The 17,408-nt window shown below is 37.5% G+C and overlaps 2 protein-coding genes across 2 annotated transcripts; one reads left to right on the top strand and one right to left on the bottom strand.

Annotated features, from left to right (window-relative positions):
- Positions 1–248: 248 nt before the first annotated feature.
- Positions 249–3,471, top strand: LOC123312989 (retinol dehydrogenase 13-like). The gene is made up of 5 exons (XM_044897640.1): positions 249–444; positions 639–818; positions 899–1,222; positions 1,297–1,625; positions 3,210–3,471. The coding sequence occupies exons 2-5, from the start codon at positions 647–649 to the stop codon at positions 3,381–3,383; spliced, it is 999 nt and encodes a 332-aa protein (XP_044753575.1). The 5' UTR covers positions 249–444; positions 639–646; the 3' UTR covers positions 3,384–3,471.
- Positions 3,472–3,612: 141 nt separating this feature from the next.
- On the bottom strand, positions 3,613–17,197 carry LOC123312986 (homeobox protein Hmx). Its single transcript, XM_044897630.1, has 3 exons — positions 16,773–17,197; positions 10,827–10,975; positions 3,613–4,825 (listed from the first exon to the last, which is right to left on the bottom strand). Exons 1-3 carry the CDS (start codon positions 17,099–17,101, stop codon positions 4,008–4,010), a joined length of 1,296 nt encoding a protein of 431 aa, XP_044753565.1. The 5' UTR covers positions 17,102–17,197; the 3' UTR covers positions 3,613–4,007.
- Positions 17,198–17,408: the final 211 nt, after the last annotated feature.

Below are 17,408 nucleotides of genomic sequence, written 5' to 3'. Positions count from 1 at the left end.
CACAAACTTCCATGGATTGAATTGTGAAAATACGTTCTCAGATCATTTGAATTCATTGATGATCATTGTTCATAATTTTAGGCAATTTCAATGAATTTTTTTGAGCACGCAAAAAATTATGAATGAGAAGCAGTTCTAATCTGAGTTAACGAAGAGGTTATCGCATATTGAAGATTAGATGGTCTTAAAATTTATATATAAATGAAAGATCACCTATTGAATATCAACATTCGGTTGAAAGTTTTAATTTATTTCAGTCCTGGTGTCCTGGGAACTTAAGCAGTTTTAAATTTTCGATCAAAATGAAACGGTATAGAATAGTGTGATTTATTTTCAACCTACTAAACGATAGGTTTATGAATGATATACAGTTTCTTCGAAGTTATGCTTTCATTAATCTGTATTTGAAAAATTGTTTTTGACCCGGAGAAATTCAAAATAACGGTGAGGAGCTCAATTTTTATTTTGCTTCCTTTCTTTTTTCGTTGATCCCATAGACAAGAGTGTAAAGATATTGAAAAGCATCCCTGGTATATGATCAGCATTTCAGAGTAAAAAAAGACGAAGCCTTAAAGCCATTGTAAAATTTTGGATCATAATTTTTAATGTCTCTTCAGATTATGCTTCTCATTTTCTAGATAAGAGGATGCAATTGATGGGTACTTTCAAATATATTATCCTGTGGCTTGCTTCTATTTGGAAAGCGGCTCATTCTCTTTTCTATCTGAAATGGACGATTAGAAATTTCACGGATAACGCAACTGAATGCCACCATTGCTTGACAGGAAAAACAGCGATTGTCACAGGTGGAAACTCAGGTAAGTTCGCAAGAAAACCTTAGCTTTAGCTGAATGTTGGTGGCTTCATCTCCAACATCTCTACGATTGTATATTTTCAGGAATCGGCTACGCTACTTCAGTATTATTAGCCTCTAGAGGATGTCGTGTAATCATAGCTTGTAGAAGAGATGCAACACAGCAAAAAGAGGCCATCATGAAATTAACTGGCAACAACCAAATCACCACAAAACGTTTGGATTTATCAAGGCTCGAATCAGTTCGTCAGTTTGCTCAAGACATTGCGAAGACTGAGGAGAAAATAGATATTTTGGTCAACAACGCAGGTATTGGTGCTACTTCTCAAAGAGTCACAGAGGATGGATTGAATACGATGATGCAGGTTAACTATTTTGGGCATATACTCCTCACGTATCTGCTTGTCGGTAAGTGACATAGAAAATTTCACATAAGGATAAATATCACAACTTACAGACCTCTGTTCTTTCTTTTTTTGTAGACAAGTTGAAAGTTTCATCCTCCCCAAGAGTCATATTCTTGTCGTCGTTGATGGCGAACGTCCACGACCTGACAGTTGACAATTTGAACGAAACTAACTTCAAGATGGACGCCACGAAGACGGCTTCGCATTATTCCAATGCGAAGCTTTGCAGTATATTGGCAGCCCAAGAAATGAGCAAAGAATTTCAAAACTACGGAATAATTGTTAATTCAGCCGATCCAGGCATAGTGAAGACATCGATTTTCGATTCAAGTTATAGCGTAGATTTGGAAAATCATTGGTCGACTAAGATAGTCCTCGAGTGTCTTTTGCTATTGTTCAAGACGGTGAGTTCAATTTTCCGATGATTTGAGGAAGTACACTGCGCAAAAAAATTAACGCACATTATGGAAATCTCAAATTTATTCTACAACTGAAGGTGTTCTCAATGATAATTATTTATATCAGAATTATGCATGCATATGTTACCCACTTTTAACGGTTTTCTTCAATACAGATGTTTTTTCCCAGTAGGAATAAAAAAAGATGATATTATCAGATTTTGAATGTATTGGCTCCATTCTAAAATCAGTTGTTCTCGATCAATTCTAGTGATCAATTGTTTTTCTTTCGTTTGATCTTCTACACTCGATCGCTATGCAACGCGAAACACACAATTTGACCCAAGAGGAATGTGCCCAAGCGGTAGTTTTGCGAGAAGAAGGGTGGACATACACAAGAATTGCAGAAAGGTTTGGAGTTTCCCATACAAGTGTGTCCAGAATGTTGCAGCGATTCAGGGGGACAGGTAAGAATGTCCGAAGACCAGGACGGGGTAGACCACGGGTAACAACTGCCATTCAAGAACGTTACTTGAGAGTTTCTTCGTTGAGACAACGGTTTGCAATCGCTCGCCTCCTTCAAATTCAGCTTGAGCAAACTCATGAGGTGCAAATTAGCACTCAGACAATAAGAAATCGCCTCAGAGAATATGATTTGAGGCCTCGTGTCAGTCGTGTCGCACCAAGAGGCCCAGCTTTACCCCAGTCCATCGAAGGGCGCGTTTGGATTTTGCGAGAGAGCATATCCATTGGAAAGAGGCCGATTGGAAAAGAGTTCTCTTCACAGATGAGTCTAGATTCTGCCTCTAACATTGTGATCGACGTTCCCTTGTATACAGACGTCCACATGAAAGATATGCTCAGTGCAATTTCCTGAATACTACTTTTCGGGGGAGGATCGATTATGGTATGGGGTTGAATATCTTTGACTGATCGCACAGACCTAGTGGTCGTTGATAATGGAGCTATGAATGCTGATAAGTATATAAGGAACATTCTTGAAGAGCATGTAGTGCCATTTGCCCCATACATTGGTGAAAATTTCATTTTTATGGACGATAATGCCAGACCCCATCGTGCGCGCATCGTTCAGGAGTACCTTGAAGAGGTTGAAGTCTCCCGAATGGAATGGCCAGCAAGAAGTCCAGATCTCAATCCGATTGAGCAGGTTTAGGACAACCTCAATAGAAGGCTGAGAAGTTCAGAAAATCATCCAGCTACTCTTAATGACTTAGGAATCCAACTCGGAGAAATCTGGGAAGGATTAGATCAGAACATTTTAAGATCACTCATTTTGAGTATGAACCGTCGTTGCCGAGCTGTAATTAACGCAAGGGGTGGAAATACCAAGTATTAAATCACTTATCAGCATTTCAGTTTTTTGAAAATTGTTCATTTCTCTTCTTTCACATAAGATTCGGTGAAATCCTGAATTTTTCTTCCATTTAATGTGTCTTGTTTCGTTCAAAACCTTCCCGAGAGAACATAAAAATAATAAAGTCAATGTAGAGTTAACTTTCATTAAAATTGAGATTTTCAGAATGTGCGTTAATTTTTTTGCGCAGTGTATATGGATGGTATTTCTTTCAGGATGCATACTTTTCCGCTAAGACAATTCTACATCTGGCTGCCAGCAAAGATCTTGAGGCAGGATCCCATTATTTTCGATGCAGAGTTTTCGAGACGCCTTCAATTTTGAAAGATCGTCGTTTCTGTTCAGAAATTTGGCAGAAAACGAAACAGTTGTTGCTGATAGATTCGTGAATGTCGTGAAAACTGTATTATTTACATGTATGTACGTTTAAATTTCCTCGCCATAAAAGATCTGAAGACTAACAGCTACATACCTAACCTTCGAAAAATGTTTTGTGTCTAATTAAAGTTATTTTCCTTCTAAACCCCTATTCCCTACCAGCTTCAGATTAGCAGAATGCCAATGGATAAAATAGTGCTGTGAAAGATTCAGTAAGTAAATAAGACAACAACTAAACAACTTACACTTCACTGAAAGAGACTCCAACCTAGTAAAAAGAGGAGTAAATCCTTTAGATATCAATAAAGAATGTTTTCATCAAATACCATTTATTTACTGTAACAACAACAGTCTGCTACTAATTACACAACGAACATATATACCTAAATTAGTTTTTGGCTTGAAGGTAACTGCGGTAGCAATTCAAAGTTATGCCTCTATTTACAATTAACTACATACAATTTGAATAAATATATAAATACAAATATGCACTATTTACAAAATTCGAGTCTATAATAATATGCACACTCAAGTTTTTCGAACGTCCAAATGAAGCTCCAAAAACTTTGTCTCTTCTCATGAACACCTCGAGATAGTTTTTTGCACAGAAACCCGAAAATTCACGTAGGATATCTTCAAACCAGACCAGACATGGGCGGTCTGACAGGACTAGATGGCAAATTGTGCACTGCAGCAGCAACTGCTTGGTGATGGTAATATAACGAACTAGGATACCCAGATGGGTTTCCTACAGACGTGGACCCAGAGCTCCCACCTTCCCTGGATGGATCCAGGGGATGATGAAGCGATAAGGGGTGCGTTTGGTCGAAGGGGTGTCTTATCGAGGAATTCGCGGATTCGTGGTAGAGAATTGGGACCCTGACTAGTCTCTGGGCAGCGTGAGCCATATTCGCAGCTTCCAGCTCCGCTGCAAGCTGTCTTTTCCACTTATTCCTTCGGTTCTGGAACCAAATTTTCACCTGGGTCTCTGTCAGGTGTAGGCTGGCAGCCAGACCTGCTCTTTCCGAGGACGAGAGGTATCGTTTCATGTCGAAAGTAGATTCCAGTTGAAACACTTGTGACCTGGAGAAGACCGTACGCGTCTTCTTCTTTCTCTTGTTGGCCAGCGAACCACCGGGGCTCAGACTGGCGTTTTGAACTTTCTTTTCTTTGTCGTTGTCGTAATCGCTTTCGTCTTCTTCCATTTCCTCGTCGATGGTCATGTTGTCGTTCTCTCTGTAGGGACTTTTCGATCTCATATTTACATAGTTCTGGTCGAGGAAGGCTGGGTGAGGGTTTGTCATGATGTTGTGCGGACTAGATGTGGGGGATCTATGGTTTTCTGATGGTGTGGATGGTCTGGGTGATCTACTTGTTTCCAGGTTGATTCTGGCGTTTTCTTCTTCTCTTCTGGGGGATGTGGGTGGAGTTTGTTCGTCGTTGATTGATCCTCCTGAAGCAAAAAGGAATTTTAGGTTTCTATTAATCACAGAAAAAAGTGTTTTTCAATTTTTCTGTCATAGTGCATCATATTTCAAGAAATAACACAGGTCGATTAATAGAGAATCTGTATAAGTTCAGGGTGGGCCAAATTCGTTTTCTACTGAGGGGATCTCGAGAACTATAAGAGCAAGAAGAAATCACATGACAAATTTCTGAGTTGTTTTTTAGAGAAACAAAGAATGGTGTAACCGTAGCCTCCAACGATTCTTCGTTTTTGAGTTATTAGAATAAAATGTAATTTTGACGATTTCGATAAGTTATCACAACTTTTTCGTCTTTGAAGTTACAGATCTGAAACTTGAACCTTCTACAGGTTTTTTTAACGTAGAATCCATAAGATTCGATATGGTATATTCATAAAATAATCTGCTCCACAAGAGTTAGGGATATAGTATTCAATCGTTTTTAAAAGTATGTACTCTTCGAGAAAATCGCTGTAAAATCATTTAAAACTCAATAACAACCTGAATCGATCCAATAAAAATCAGTGTGAGACATTTCGTCAATCCGGTCGCCTTTTTTCTGAAGTTTGGTTCTTTGTATATGATTCATGAATGCTCTTATTTTGAAATGAAGTCAGTTTATCAACGGCTCCGATTTGAAACGAGGTTTCTGAAAATGCCAAGACGTAAATTAACAAACGCTGAGGCTAATAGGGCTATCGGAATGCTACAGGGTGGCCTAACTCAGGTTGTAGTAGCGGAAAGGCTCCAAGTCAGGCAAAGTGTAATATCTCGACTTTGGAATAGGTTCAGGGAGACAGGTTCCGTGTTGGAAAGACCAAGGCTTGGTGGGCGACGAAAAACAACACCTGCTCAGGATCGTTTCATCACCGTTTCGGCGAGAAGAAACCCCATATCTACGTGTAGAATGCTACGGAATACTCTTCAAAATGCAGATGGGGTCCAAGTTTCCATCGAAACCATCAGACGACGTTTGAGAGAGGTGAATCTAGGTTCTAGACGTCCATTAAGAGGAGTTCCATTAACACGTGATCATAAGCGTCAAAAACTGGAATGGGCAAGGCACTAGATCAATTGGAACGATCAATGGCGTAGTGTCCTTTTCACTGATGCATCCAGATATGGACGATTCTCAGATTCTCGAAGAATAAGGGTATGGACAATCCCACGCATACCCCGTAATCGTCCCTATGTCCAAGAAGTCCATCCATTCCGCGGGGGTAGAGTTATGGTATGGGCCGGGATATGTTTCAACGGGCGCACAGATCTACACATTTCTCCTGGGAATATTACCGCCTCACACTATAGCGAGCATGTCATTGACAATGTTGTGCCAAATTTTCACGCTTCTATTGGTGAAACTTTTCAATTTCTAGACGATAACGCTAGACCGCACCGTGCAGCCATAGTTGAGAATGCGCGCGAGGAGCTTGGTATTCCACATTTACCAATACCTCCGCACTCACCAGATTTGAATTGCATAGAAGTCATAGAACATGCATGGGATATGCTCCAAAGAAGATTAGATAATCATCAACCTACCCCAGAATCCTTAAATGATCTAAGAGAGCTTCTGCCCCGTTATGGAACCAAATTCCTCAAAAAATGTTCCACAACCTCGTGTGTAGTATGCAAAGTAGATGTCAAGTTGTTATTGATGCCCAAGGAGGCCACTCATTGTATTGATAGTCTCAAAATACCTGAATTCTCTGGGAATAAAATTTCGTTATTTTACTCGATTTTTCTTAACCACCCTGTATACGCTGCAGACCTGCAAGCTAAAATTAATTTGCAACTTGAAATCATATTAATATAAATTTTCATCACAAAAATCATATTTTAACTATATTTTTTTGCAATTTAAGTCAATATCCCTAACTCATGTGGAGCAGTTTAATTCAGTATAGTGTACCAGTAAAACAGAAAATCACCGTTTATTCGAATTGAATGGACTGCGTAAAGTGACCCAAATCTCCTTACATTGATGCAATCCACCGGACACTTTCGAGCAGACGATGATTAGTCGAAATTCAACTCGTCAAATTGTGCGGTCAGCGGTTTTCAATTACCCGAAAAGAAGAATACTTGAAACCGACGTTATCGACCGATTACTGCGTAACAACCCCATTTATGTCGAAGTTCCAATTTCTTTCATTTCGAAAGATAATCCTCTGCCGTGGCAGGTCTAAAATAGCAGCCAGAAAGCTTCTCCACTTTACTCGGGGGAGAACGAAGCGCCAGAGGCGTAGAGAAAAGCGGGAAGATATAATCGATGTTCAGTTTTCACTCTTGAATCTCTGATAAAGACAAAAAGTGCGAAACGTCGATCAAAATATAGGGGGTGAGTCTTTGACTCTTACCAATATTTAAACAATAGATTCTTGAGCTAAAAGAAACACATTTTTCCTATACCATTTTTTTGCTACTCTTTTTCCTGATCCAGATGAAACTCAATAGAAACATCTGGATGATGCCAATGGACTGGTAGAAGAGAAGCTTTTGAATGAAATCCCAGGTCTTCAAATTTAAAACCTATTTCTTATGAAGGTACATTTCAAATTAGATGCTGTAACTAACTAAATGCATCTCTACTCCATTCACATTTATTTTAGCAGTCGGTTGGCCATGAAATAATTTTCTCAAGTTTTTGTTACTAGAACGGAGAAAGGTTGGCACTCATGAAATGTCGTTAATGTCATAACGCCGTTGCCACAACTAATATCAATTTTTATTACGAAAAGGCCGAAAGTGATTGAAAAAAAGAGACAGGGTTTCAGGAAGTGCTATTTAGAATTCAGGTCCGCTTATTCAAATAGGTATACCCTGATATTCTAAAATCCACAATACGTCAGACGGTAGCGAACACATTCAATGTGAGGAAGTTTATATAATGTTTCATCTGAATCTAAACGACATATATTTCAGCTGAATATTTCCACAATCAGAAAGATTGTGAATGAAGAGGATGACAAAGAATTTTCTTCTATTGGGAGACCCAAAAAAGTGGTGGCATTTGAGAATTTTATGTTTGAGTGAATTAATGTGAAAAGTTTACTACAGGATTTTCGTAGAATAAGTTCCCGAAAATTGAATTTTCTATTTTTCATTTGACTTGTTCTATACATTGTAAATGTCTTGAGGTACCAATAAATACCTTATTATTATTATTATTATATCAATGTATTAAGATGAACATCCACAAATACGCGCCAGTTGTCCTGTTAATTGTTTATTCATATGAAATTTTTGTTCAAAGGTGAAGTTCATCTTTACTTGAAACTTCCTTTAATTCCTTTTACTTATATTGATGCAAGATGATTTTTGTTGAACAATTTAACATTCTTGTAATTATCTGATAATTCCTTCGGGATATAGCAATTCCCAACCACTGCATCATATGCCTTTCATCTTCGAATTGATTTTTTTGTAACCTATAACTGATGTAACGTATTCAAACTTTAGCCAAAGAAGATAACGAACATTAACTCTCCTCAATCTAGTACATATTATGATATTATACTGATCTCTTGTATTTTCCATGCAAATAACTGGATTTGGTATGCCTTCAATCAGTTTGTATAAACTTCAATTATATTCGTCACATATTTTCCGAAGAGATTCGACATTGTGATAAAATACGTAATAACAGAAACATTTACGTAGAACGGGCAACATAGCGTTGATTTAAAACCCAAAAATGTTTTGACAAGCGTCATAACCCCACATTTTCGTACTATACAGAGTGGAATGTATCAAATTTCCATGGCCAACCGAGTGGCCAAAATAAAAGTGAATGGAGTATGTATCTATGTTCATTTTTATACATCGAAACTAAATGAAATCCGAAATATTGACGCTTCTCCTTCATTCATAAATAAGTCTTTAATGACTAACGAAATGAGAAGCTTTAACCTTCCTCCTTTCAATGCGTAAAATTTCTTCAAACTGCGAACGACTGAGAGACCTCATCCACTTGAATACGATAAAATCGGTTATTTGAAGCAACCGACGCGTGCACGGCACTGGCGTCGGATTTAGAGTATACATTTGAAGGGTATTTAAACAACTTAAACTTGAAATGGTTTCCGAAACCTTAGACTATGTTTCAGTCTAATAGACGTAGCCTCACAAATGCGGATTGAACGGTTCCAATCCACTCTTGACAGCTGCTAGAAATTGAAAATTTCCCGAACAATAAAAGTAAGCTCGAACGGTAATCTGCTTTCCCGATTTTCTTGATTATGCGCGACTTTCCACGAGTATCATTTGAAGCCTTGCCGCGTTTCCCGATTTTCGTAATTATTGTAGAAGGGCTTTCTGCCACGACGGCTGATGCGGATTTCCACACCGAAAACCGGATATGACTTCGATTGCTTTCTAGGGGACGACTTTTTCACGTTCGAGAATCGAAAGACGTCGATTTTATGCGTTTATTTCTTCGCGATCGAGTTGAGATAAACGAATCGATTCGAGCGAACACAACACCCAGTATTAATGAATTTGTTTCAGCAATTTCGGTGTAGGTACGAGGATGTATTGATATCTAGTTAGCCTAGACCAGTTCCATGCATAAAAAAAATATTGCGTTACCATAGCAACGAACAATAACTCATTAGAAGTGTCAGTTTGAAATTTGAGGTCAAAAAAGTAAACCAGAGTTACGCAATGAAGTAAAATAAAGAAGATGTCCACCGAAATTGTGAAAATTGATAAATTTGAGTATCGAGCCATCATCAAGTACCTGTATTTAAAAGGGTTAAGAGGTAAGCAGATTTACGAAGATGCCTAATACTTTTGGTGATCAATGTCCTTCGTATGCGACTGTGAAAAATTGGACTGCAAGCTTCAAAAGAGGTAAATCTTCCATTGAAGATGATGACCGATCGGGAAGGCTAGTTTCTGTGTCAGTCACCGAAAATATCGATGCAGTTCATGACATAATTTTATCAGACCGTCGAATTGGGCTAAAACGGATATCTGAAGCACTGAATATTTCATACGGACGCGTTCATCATATAGTTAACGTCAATTTGGACATGAAAAAAATTGCTGCAAAATAGATCCCCAAATGTTTGAATGTTTACCAAAAGCGTGCAAGGGTAGAAGCATCGCGTTCGATCTTGTTACTATGGGTGAGACTTGGGTACATTTCTACGATAGAGCAACAATCGATGGAATGGCGACAATCTGGTTCTTCAATACCTAAGAAGTTTCGTGTCCAAAAATCTGCTGGAGAAGTTCTTGCTTCAGTTTTTTGGGATTGCCATGGAGTAATCATGTTTGATTTTTTGGATAAGGGTAGAACAAAAACCGGAGATTACTATTCGACATTACTGACCACTCAACCGGAAAAAATTAAAGAGAAAAGACGCGGAAAGCTATTCAAGATGTTTTGTTTTGGCAGGACAACGCCCCTGCACACAAATCTCATGTTGCCATGCTAAAAAATCGTGATTTAGGGTTTGAATTACTAGAACACCCCCCTTATTCACCAGATTTAGCTCCATCCGACTATCATCTCTTCCCTCAACTGAAAAAAAAAGTTTAAAAGGTCGTGAATTTTCTTCCAACGAGGAGGTAATAAAAGCTGTGGAGGTCTGGTTTGCAGAGCAAGAAGAAACATTTTTTTTGAAAGGTCTAGAGACGTTGCAGGTTCGCTGTAGTAAATGTATCCAGGAGAATATGTTGAGTAATAAAATATTTTGACATTGAAATTTTGTTTGGTTCTATAGTAGGCTAAGAATTTTTCAATATATTCCCGTACATACATGTGCCAGTAAGTAATCGATCGAAATCCGAGAAAAATCAAACAGAAGCAAAAAATAATAACTTGCCCTTCGATAGTTGTCTCAGGAGCAAGAATAAGTCAAACCCAATAGTTGGAGACCATTTTCTGCTACAAATTCGAAAATTACGTTAAATTACACCTAAAAACTGAACCGGTGACTTTTTCTATTCTAAAATATAATGTAAATTTTCGAATCTCACCATTAGAACTGCATTTCTCTTGTATCTGCGATGGTAAACGTCCCCAATACCATGGTAACGTTCTAGGGTCTCCTCCAGGATTTCCACAAAGAGCGGCATATCTACTACTTGCTGCTGCCAAAGCACCAAAATGTGACATAAGACCCAACCTGCAAAAAAAAAATAGTTATGGTAAGAAATATCGAAATGTTATATCTTGAGCAAGCCTGTTGGGCAATTTGAATATACAGGGTAAGTCTTTGACTCGTACAAATATTTTTAAAGTAGAATCTTGAGGCCGAAAGAAACAGGTTTTTTCTATAGCATTTGCCCTGATAAAAAGATATAGCCAATTTAAGTTTTCATAATGCCACCCCTGGGGAAACAGGGGTGCATTCAGCCAAAGTATCCAATTTTTCGAATATATTTTTCATTTTCGAACATCAAATTACCTACTCGAAAACAGCGCAGTATAGGAGAAAATATGAAGAACACCTTTATTTCACAAATCGTTCAAATATTCGTTTGATAGCGTCCAACTTAGTTTCAAGAGTTCTTGAATTTTCGGTATGTTTTTGGTACGTAAAGGTCATAATAAAAAGTTCGAAAAAGATTAATCAAATAAATGCAAAACTACATTTTGAAATTCGATAAAACCGTTTGTGAGAGAGAACTAAAAATAATTTTTTTTATGGATTTTCAACAGCCTATATCTTTTAAACCGAGACGATTCGGAAAAAATGGTATGATGATAAAAAAGTGTTTCTTTTGACCTCAAGAATCTGCTGTTAGACTATTCGTACGAGTCAAAGAGTTTTTATTACAATAGTTTGCAAGATGAGACACTGAATAACTGATAGATCAGGAAAGGAAAAGTCATCTGGAGTTTCCATTTTGCTGCCCCTAGAAAGGAGCGAATTTTCCAGGTCGGGGGAGGTTTGCACGCGTTTGTTTATTGATCAAATCGGAAGGAATATCAGGCCACACTTAAAGAGGAAATAAGCCTCTTAGGGAATTTGCCGATGGAGGAAATCTCCTCCCACTCCGTTCCAGTCGCCATATTTCATCTCTTAAAGGTAGGAAACACTTAACTCGATGCAAATTTAATGGCAACTAGAGTTAAGCCCCCCTGATTGCCCCAAGAGACGGTACTTCATATCGATTTACGGCACCTCCTTCTTAATTTTTAACTGCTCCCCGAAAATTTACTGCTCTCAACTCCCCAAAGTGCCTCTTCGTTGAAGTCTTCGAGTAGCCGATTTTACGATGAGGTTTTAACGTTTCCAGTGCTCTCTCGCAAATTGAAACCCAATTGGAGATGATGTGATGGCAGATATAGTGGAATAATTCAGTGGAAAATCGATAACTTGCTGCTACATCGAGGTATTAGTCGGTGTTGAAGCTTCGACGTTCTGTTAAGTCTACTTAAATAGTCTGCGAATTAAGCGATAAGCAAAGAAGGCAATTGTATATTCGAAACGATTATAACGTGGTGAATACGAGTACAAACTAAATACCAACTACCAATCCAACAAACAACAACAAAGTTTGTATACTCCATTCACATTTATTTCTGAAGTTGGTTGGCCATGAAATAATTTTCTCGAATTTTTGTAACTATAACGGAGTAAGGTTGGCACTCATGAAATGTCTTTAATGTCATAACGCCGTTACCACAACTAATATCAATTTTTATTACGAAAATGCCGAAAGTGATTGAAAAAAGACACAACGTTTCAGGAAGTGCTATTTAGAATTCAGGTCCGCTCATTCGAATAGTTATACCCTGATATTCTAAAATCCACAATACGTCAGACGGTAGCGAACATATTCAATGTATAAGAGAATTTATATAATGTTTCATCTGAATCTAAACGACTTATATTTCAGCTGAATATTTCCACAATCAGAAAGATTGTGAATGAAGAGGATGACAAAGAATTTCCAGCTATTGGGAGACCCAAAAAAGTGGGTGCATTTGAGAATTTTATGTTTGAGTGAATTAATACGAAAAGTTTACTACAGGATTTTCGATAAATGTCATCGTAGAATAAGTTCCCGAAAATTGATTTTTCTATTTTTCATTTGACTGGTCCTATACATTGTAAATGTTTTAAGTTACCAATAAATACCTAATTATTAATATTATATCAGTGTATCACGATGAACAGCCACCAATACGCGCCAGTTGTCCTGTTAATTGTTTATTCATGTGAAATTTTTGTTCAAAGGTGAAGTTCATCTTGACTTGAAACTTCCTTTAATTCCTTTTACTTATATTGATGCAAGATGATTTTTGTTGAAGAATTTAATATTCTTTTAATTATCTGTTAATTCCTTTAATAGATACCCATTCCCAACCACTGCATCATATGCATTTCATCTTCGGGTTAATATTTTTGAAATCTACATCTGATGTAACGTATTCAAACTTTAGCCAAAGAAGATAACGAACATAAACTCTCCTCAAGCTAGTGCATATCATGATATTATACTGATCTCTTGTATTTTCCATGCAAATAACTGGATTTGGTATGCCTTCAATCTGTTTGTATAAACTTATGTCCGTCACAATTTTCCGAAAAGATTCGACATTATGATAAAATACAGAAACTTTTTCGTAGAACGGGCAACATAGCGTTGATTTAAAACCCAAAAATGTTTTGACAAGCAAAATTTCCATGGCCAACCGAGTGCTAAAATAAAAGTGAATGGAGTATATGTAGTTCATTTTCTCTTGAACCCTTTGGCTGCTTCCAGCAATATTTTTTTGAATTGTTGCTTAGCGGTTCAAAACATCAATTTCTCGTTCAACTTTTAATTGATACGTAATGACAAAAATTGACAGATATGTCGATCTGACTACCAATATTGACTACTGAGGGATGGGTTCAAGATTTGCCTGATTCTAGAAGAAAATTATGATTTTGACTTAGGAAGTACGTTTGGAAACGGTGAAGGTTTGAGTAAAATCGTACTCGATTTAATTTCTAGTTTTTTCCAACTTTTTACAACTAATATCGACAGCAAATAGTCGAATCCTCTTCCAGTCTAAACAAAAACATAAAATTCTAAAACACAATCACGAAATGATAGTAAATTTCCCCAAAATGCAATAGAATACTCTGCACGCAAACAGAATCCATTCATTTTCATCAATTCGAATAATATCGAATTCGTGATTCGACCAATTGTAACAGGTTTATATTCTCATTACGATCGTATCCAGTTTCAGTTTTGGATTACTTCATTTTCGTAGTGCACAACATTTTGTTGTGCCTCCAAACGCAAAACTGTTTGGTCAGGCGCAAAGCGTGCGGCGCTATAATTCACGTTGTGCAGGCTTAATTGGGAATTAATTGGTAATGAATTATTGAACAAAGTAATTTTTGGGATGCGGTTTAGTTTTAAACGAGGGCCGTTTAAATTTTCCGACGAGTCGAGATTTTCAACATTATTCGCAGTTGTAGTGGAATGTGTAATGGTAAATCTGGAAAGTATTTTTGTTTGTAGATACTGTTTAACGCATTGGTGTATTGGGTATTGAAAATATTTCTTTTATCTATATTTATTCGGGATGTGAATGTTTTTCCTTTCAGCAGTTCCGAGTCTGGAATATGACAAGGATAGTTCATGGGTCTTTATGATAATGTTTTTCAGTATTATTTAGCAGATTTAGGGATTTCCAGGACGAGCAAATCATAGTTTACAAACTTTAAGGGACAACAAACTTTCCCATGGATCAATCTTATGAAGAAATCGATTACTTGTAGTAGGGTGCAGATGGTAGAGTGAAAAACCATGTGGTATTTGTTGCTATTTCTGTTTCTTCTTCGTTGCAACGCATAAGTTCCATTTGAAGTGACAATCTTTGAAGAAATGGGAGCAATATCGATGCATCATACGGTGAATACACGAAACCCTTCGTTGAAAATTTTATTGTAATTGACGGTAATTCTTGTCCTCACCGTAGTCGCCTGATAAATGAAGCGCTATAGAAGGGATGGACTGGCCTGCTTGCTCTCCAGACATAAATAGCATCGAGCACGTATGGGCAGAGATGTCTAAAGAACTGTCCTCCCTAGAACAACCTCTTAACAATCTCCAACACTTTAACTGGATATTTTGACCAATATGTACCAAAATTTCATGACATGTCTCATCGAAAGCATGCCTCGAAGAGTAGAATGCTTGAGACAAGCTCGTGATGGACCAACAAAATAGCATTTTTTAAGCAAAGTATGCTGCGTAATTTCCTTCTGTGAATTTCTCTTTCACTTTTTCAAGAGTAAATGGAATATATCTCTTCTTGCCCTGTGATATACTGGGTAATATTACTTTTTCTCAAAAATGAGCATTTGAACTGAATTTATATTCGTTATTTGAGTATTTTTGTAATTCTAAGTACTTGGGGCTTTTTACCAATACTCAATTGGTGGATGAATCAGCAGAGCGATTCGAAATGAAAAATTTCTCAATGTGAAAAACAAAGAAAAAGTGCCAACAATAAGTTCAAACAGAGATTCAATCATTTACAACAGTCACAATGCTGATGATCGATTATGGTTGCGTTTCATTTGAATACAATTGATTTTCGTTTTAATTTCATTGTTAATTTAGATTTTTATCAATCTTCGTGAAAATTCAAGAATTTCGAAAATTCATGCCATAGCTACAGAAATATGGTTCGAAATTAAAGTCAAGAATACAAAGTAGGTACATCGAATATACAGGGTAAGTCTTTGACTCGTACAAATATTTCAACAGTAGATTTTTGAGGTCAAAAGAAACACTTTTATCATTTTTTCGATTCTGCCCTGATAAAAAGATATATCCATTTTAAGTTTTCATAATGAGCTGTGCCACCCTTGGAATAACAAAATTACCTTCAGAATAACAGTAACTAGCTAAATCTGAGACAAAAAAGAGTTGCATTCGGTCAAAGAACACAATTTTTCGAATTTCACAGATATTTTTTATTCAAATTACTCGAAAACGGCGCATTATACAAGAAAATATAAAGAATACTTTTATTTCACAAAACGTTTAAATATTCATTAGATAGCGTCAAACTTAGTTTCAAGAGTTGGGTTCTTTGAATTTTTGGTATTTTTATGGTACGTAATGGCCACAATGAGAAAACTGGAAGACGTGGATGATATCTTGTGTTCGAAAAAGATTAATCAAATGAATGAAAAACTATATTCCGAAATTCTTTTCATACGATACAACCGTTTTTGAGATAGAACTAAAAAAAATATTTTTTAATTTTTTTCAGCAGCCTGTATCTTGTAAACCGAGCCGATTCGGAAAAAATGGTAAACGAAAAAAGTGTTTCATTCGACCTCAAGAATCTAGTGTTAAAGTATTTGTACGAGACAAAGATTCACCATGTATATCTTAAAAGCTTCACATTTTTAGATTTATTATTATTATCGTATTTTCTGTGATGTAACTCATCCTGATCATTGAACACTTTAATTCCCGAAGGAAAAGAGCTTGGGACTTCGGGGTTCAAATGAACGAAATCCGCTCAATAGTTTCAGAGTAATTGTCCTCAGAAATTTCTTCGTTATCAATATTATTAATAAAAAAACGATGCCATCGAGTTTGGACTTGGTAATTTGTTGATTTGATTGCTAAATTTACCAGTTGAGGTTCAAAATGTGCAAGAATCTTCAAAACCTTACTATACAAACAGAATAGGTGTATACTGGTTCACCAATTCTGTGTTTTTTGGAAAATTGGTCGAGATCAGAACCTGAATGGTTGGCCGCTCTGCTCATATTAATTTGTATGTTTTTTCTGTATTATTCCTTGCCTCTTTTAAGCTTTTTATTACTGATGAAGTACAATGTTACCAGGAAGGTCCAAAGGTGCAGGAATTGACTTGAAGGATTTCCTTAGGTGAAACTGAAGAAAATAACGAAATACTGCCGAGATTTTGAGAATTTTCACCAGACATACCTGGACAACATGTTGGCATCGCTGTCAGAGGTTAGCCCCCTGTCAATCCCCGGAAAAAAACCGTTTTTCTTCAGCGTCGGCTCGGTCCTCGACAAAATGCTGCTGATGGAGAAGTTCGTAGACCCGCTGGAGCTCTTCTGATTGCCCTTCAGGCCCTCCCTCTCGTCAGTCTTCTCGATCTCGCCACTTTTGATCACCGGGAAACACGTGATGTTCGACGTGGCCAACTGATTGATCAGCCGGAAGTTTTCCGGTTCCGGGGTGGCGTTCCTGCTGGACTCCGGACTGGACACGACGCTCACCTCTATCTCCCTAACCGGCGAACTCATTTTGCGAAAAGTCACTGGTTTTTCTCAGAAATCAACCGACGACGAAGGTCTCATCACAATCGCGCTCGTATTCTTGTGCCGCTTAAAAAACGCTGCCACTTGATAAGCTATTTGGTCAAATACTGGTTTTCTAATACACTTAGCGAGGGTTTACGCCGTGCAGGGGCGGTGATTTTCAGGACACACCCTTCTGGAGCGAGCACACCCCTAAGGCTCGTACCTAGCGTCGCTTCCTTCTCGCGCGGAGCCGTCACCCCTAGCGCCGTCTCCGTCTAAACTACCCCTTTAACCGTTGCATCGATGAATA

This window comes from Coccinella septempunctata, chromosome 5 (genome assembly GCF_907165205.1).
Source record: "Coccinella septempunctata chromosome 5, icCocSept1.1, whole genome shotgun sequence".
Taxonomy (NCBI): domain Eukaryota; kingdom Metazoa; phylum Arthropoda; class Insecta; order Coleoptera; family Coccinellidae; genus Coccinella; species Coccinella septempunctata.
The sequence above is the reverse complement of the archived record's forward strand: the minus strand, read 5'-3'. Positions and strand labels throughout refer to the sequence as shown.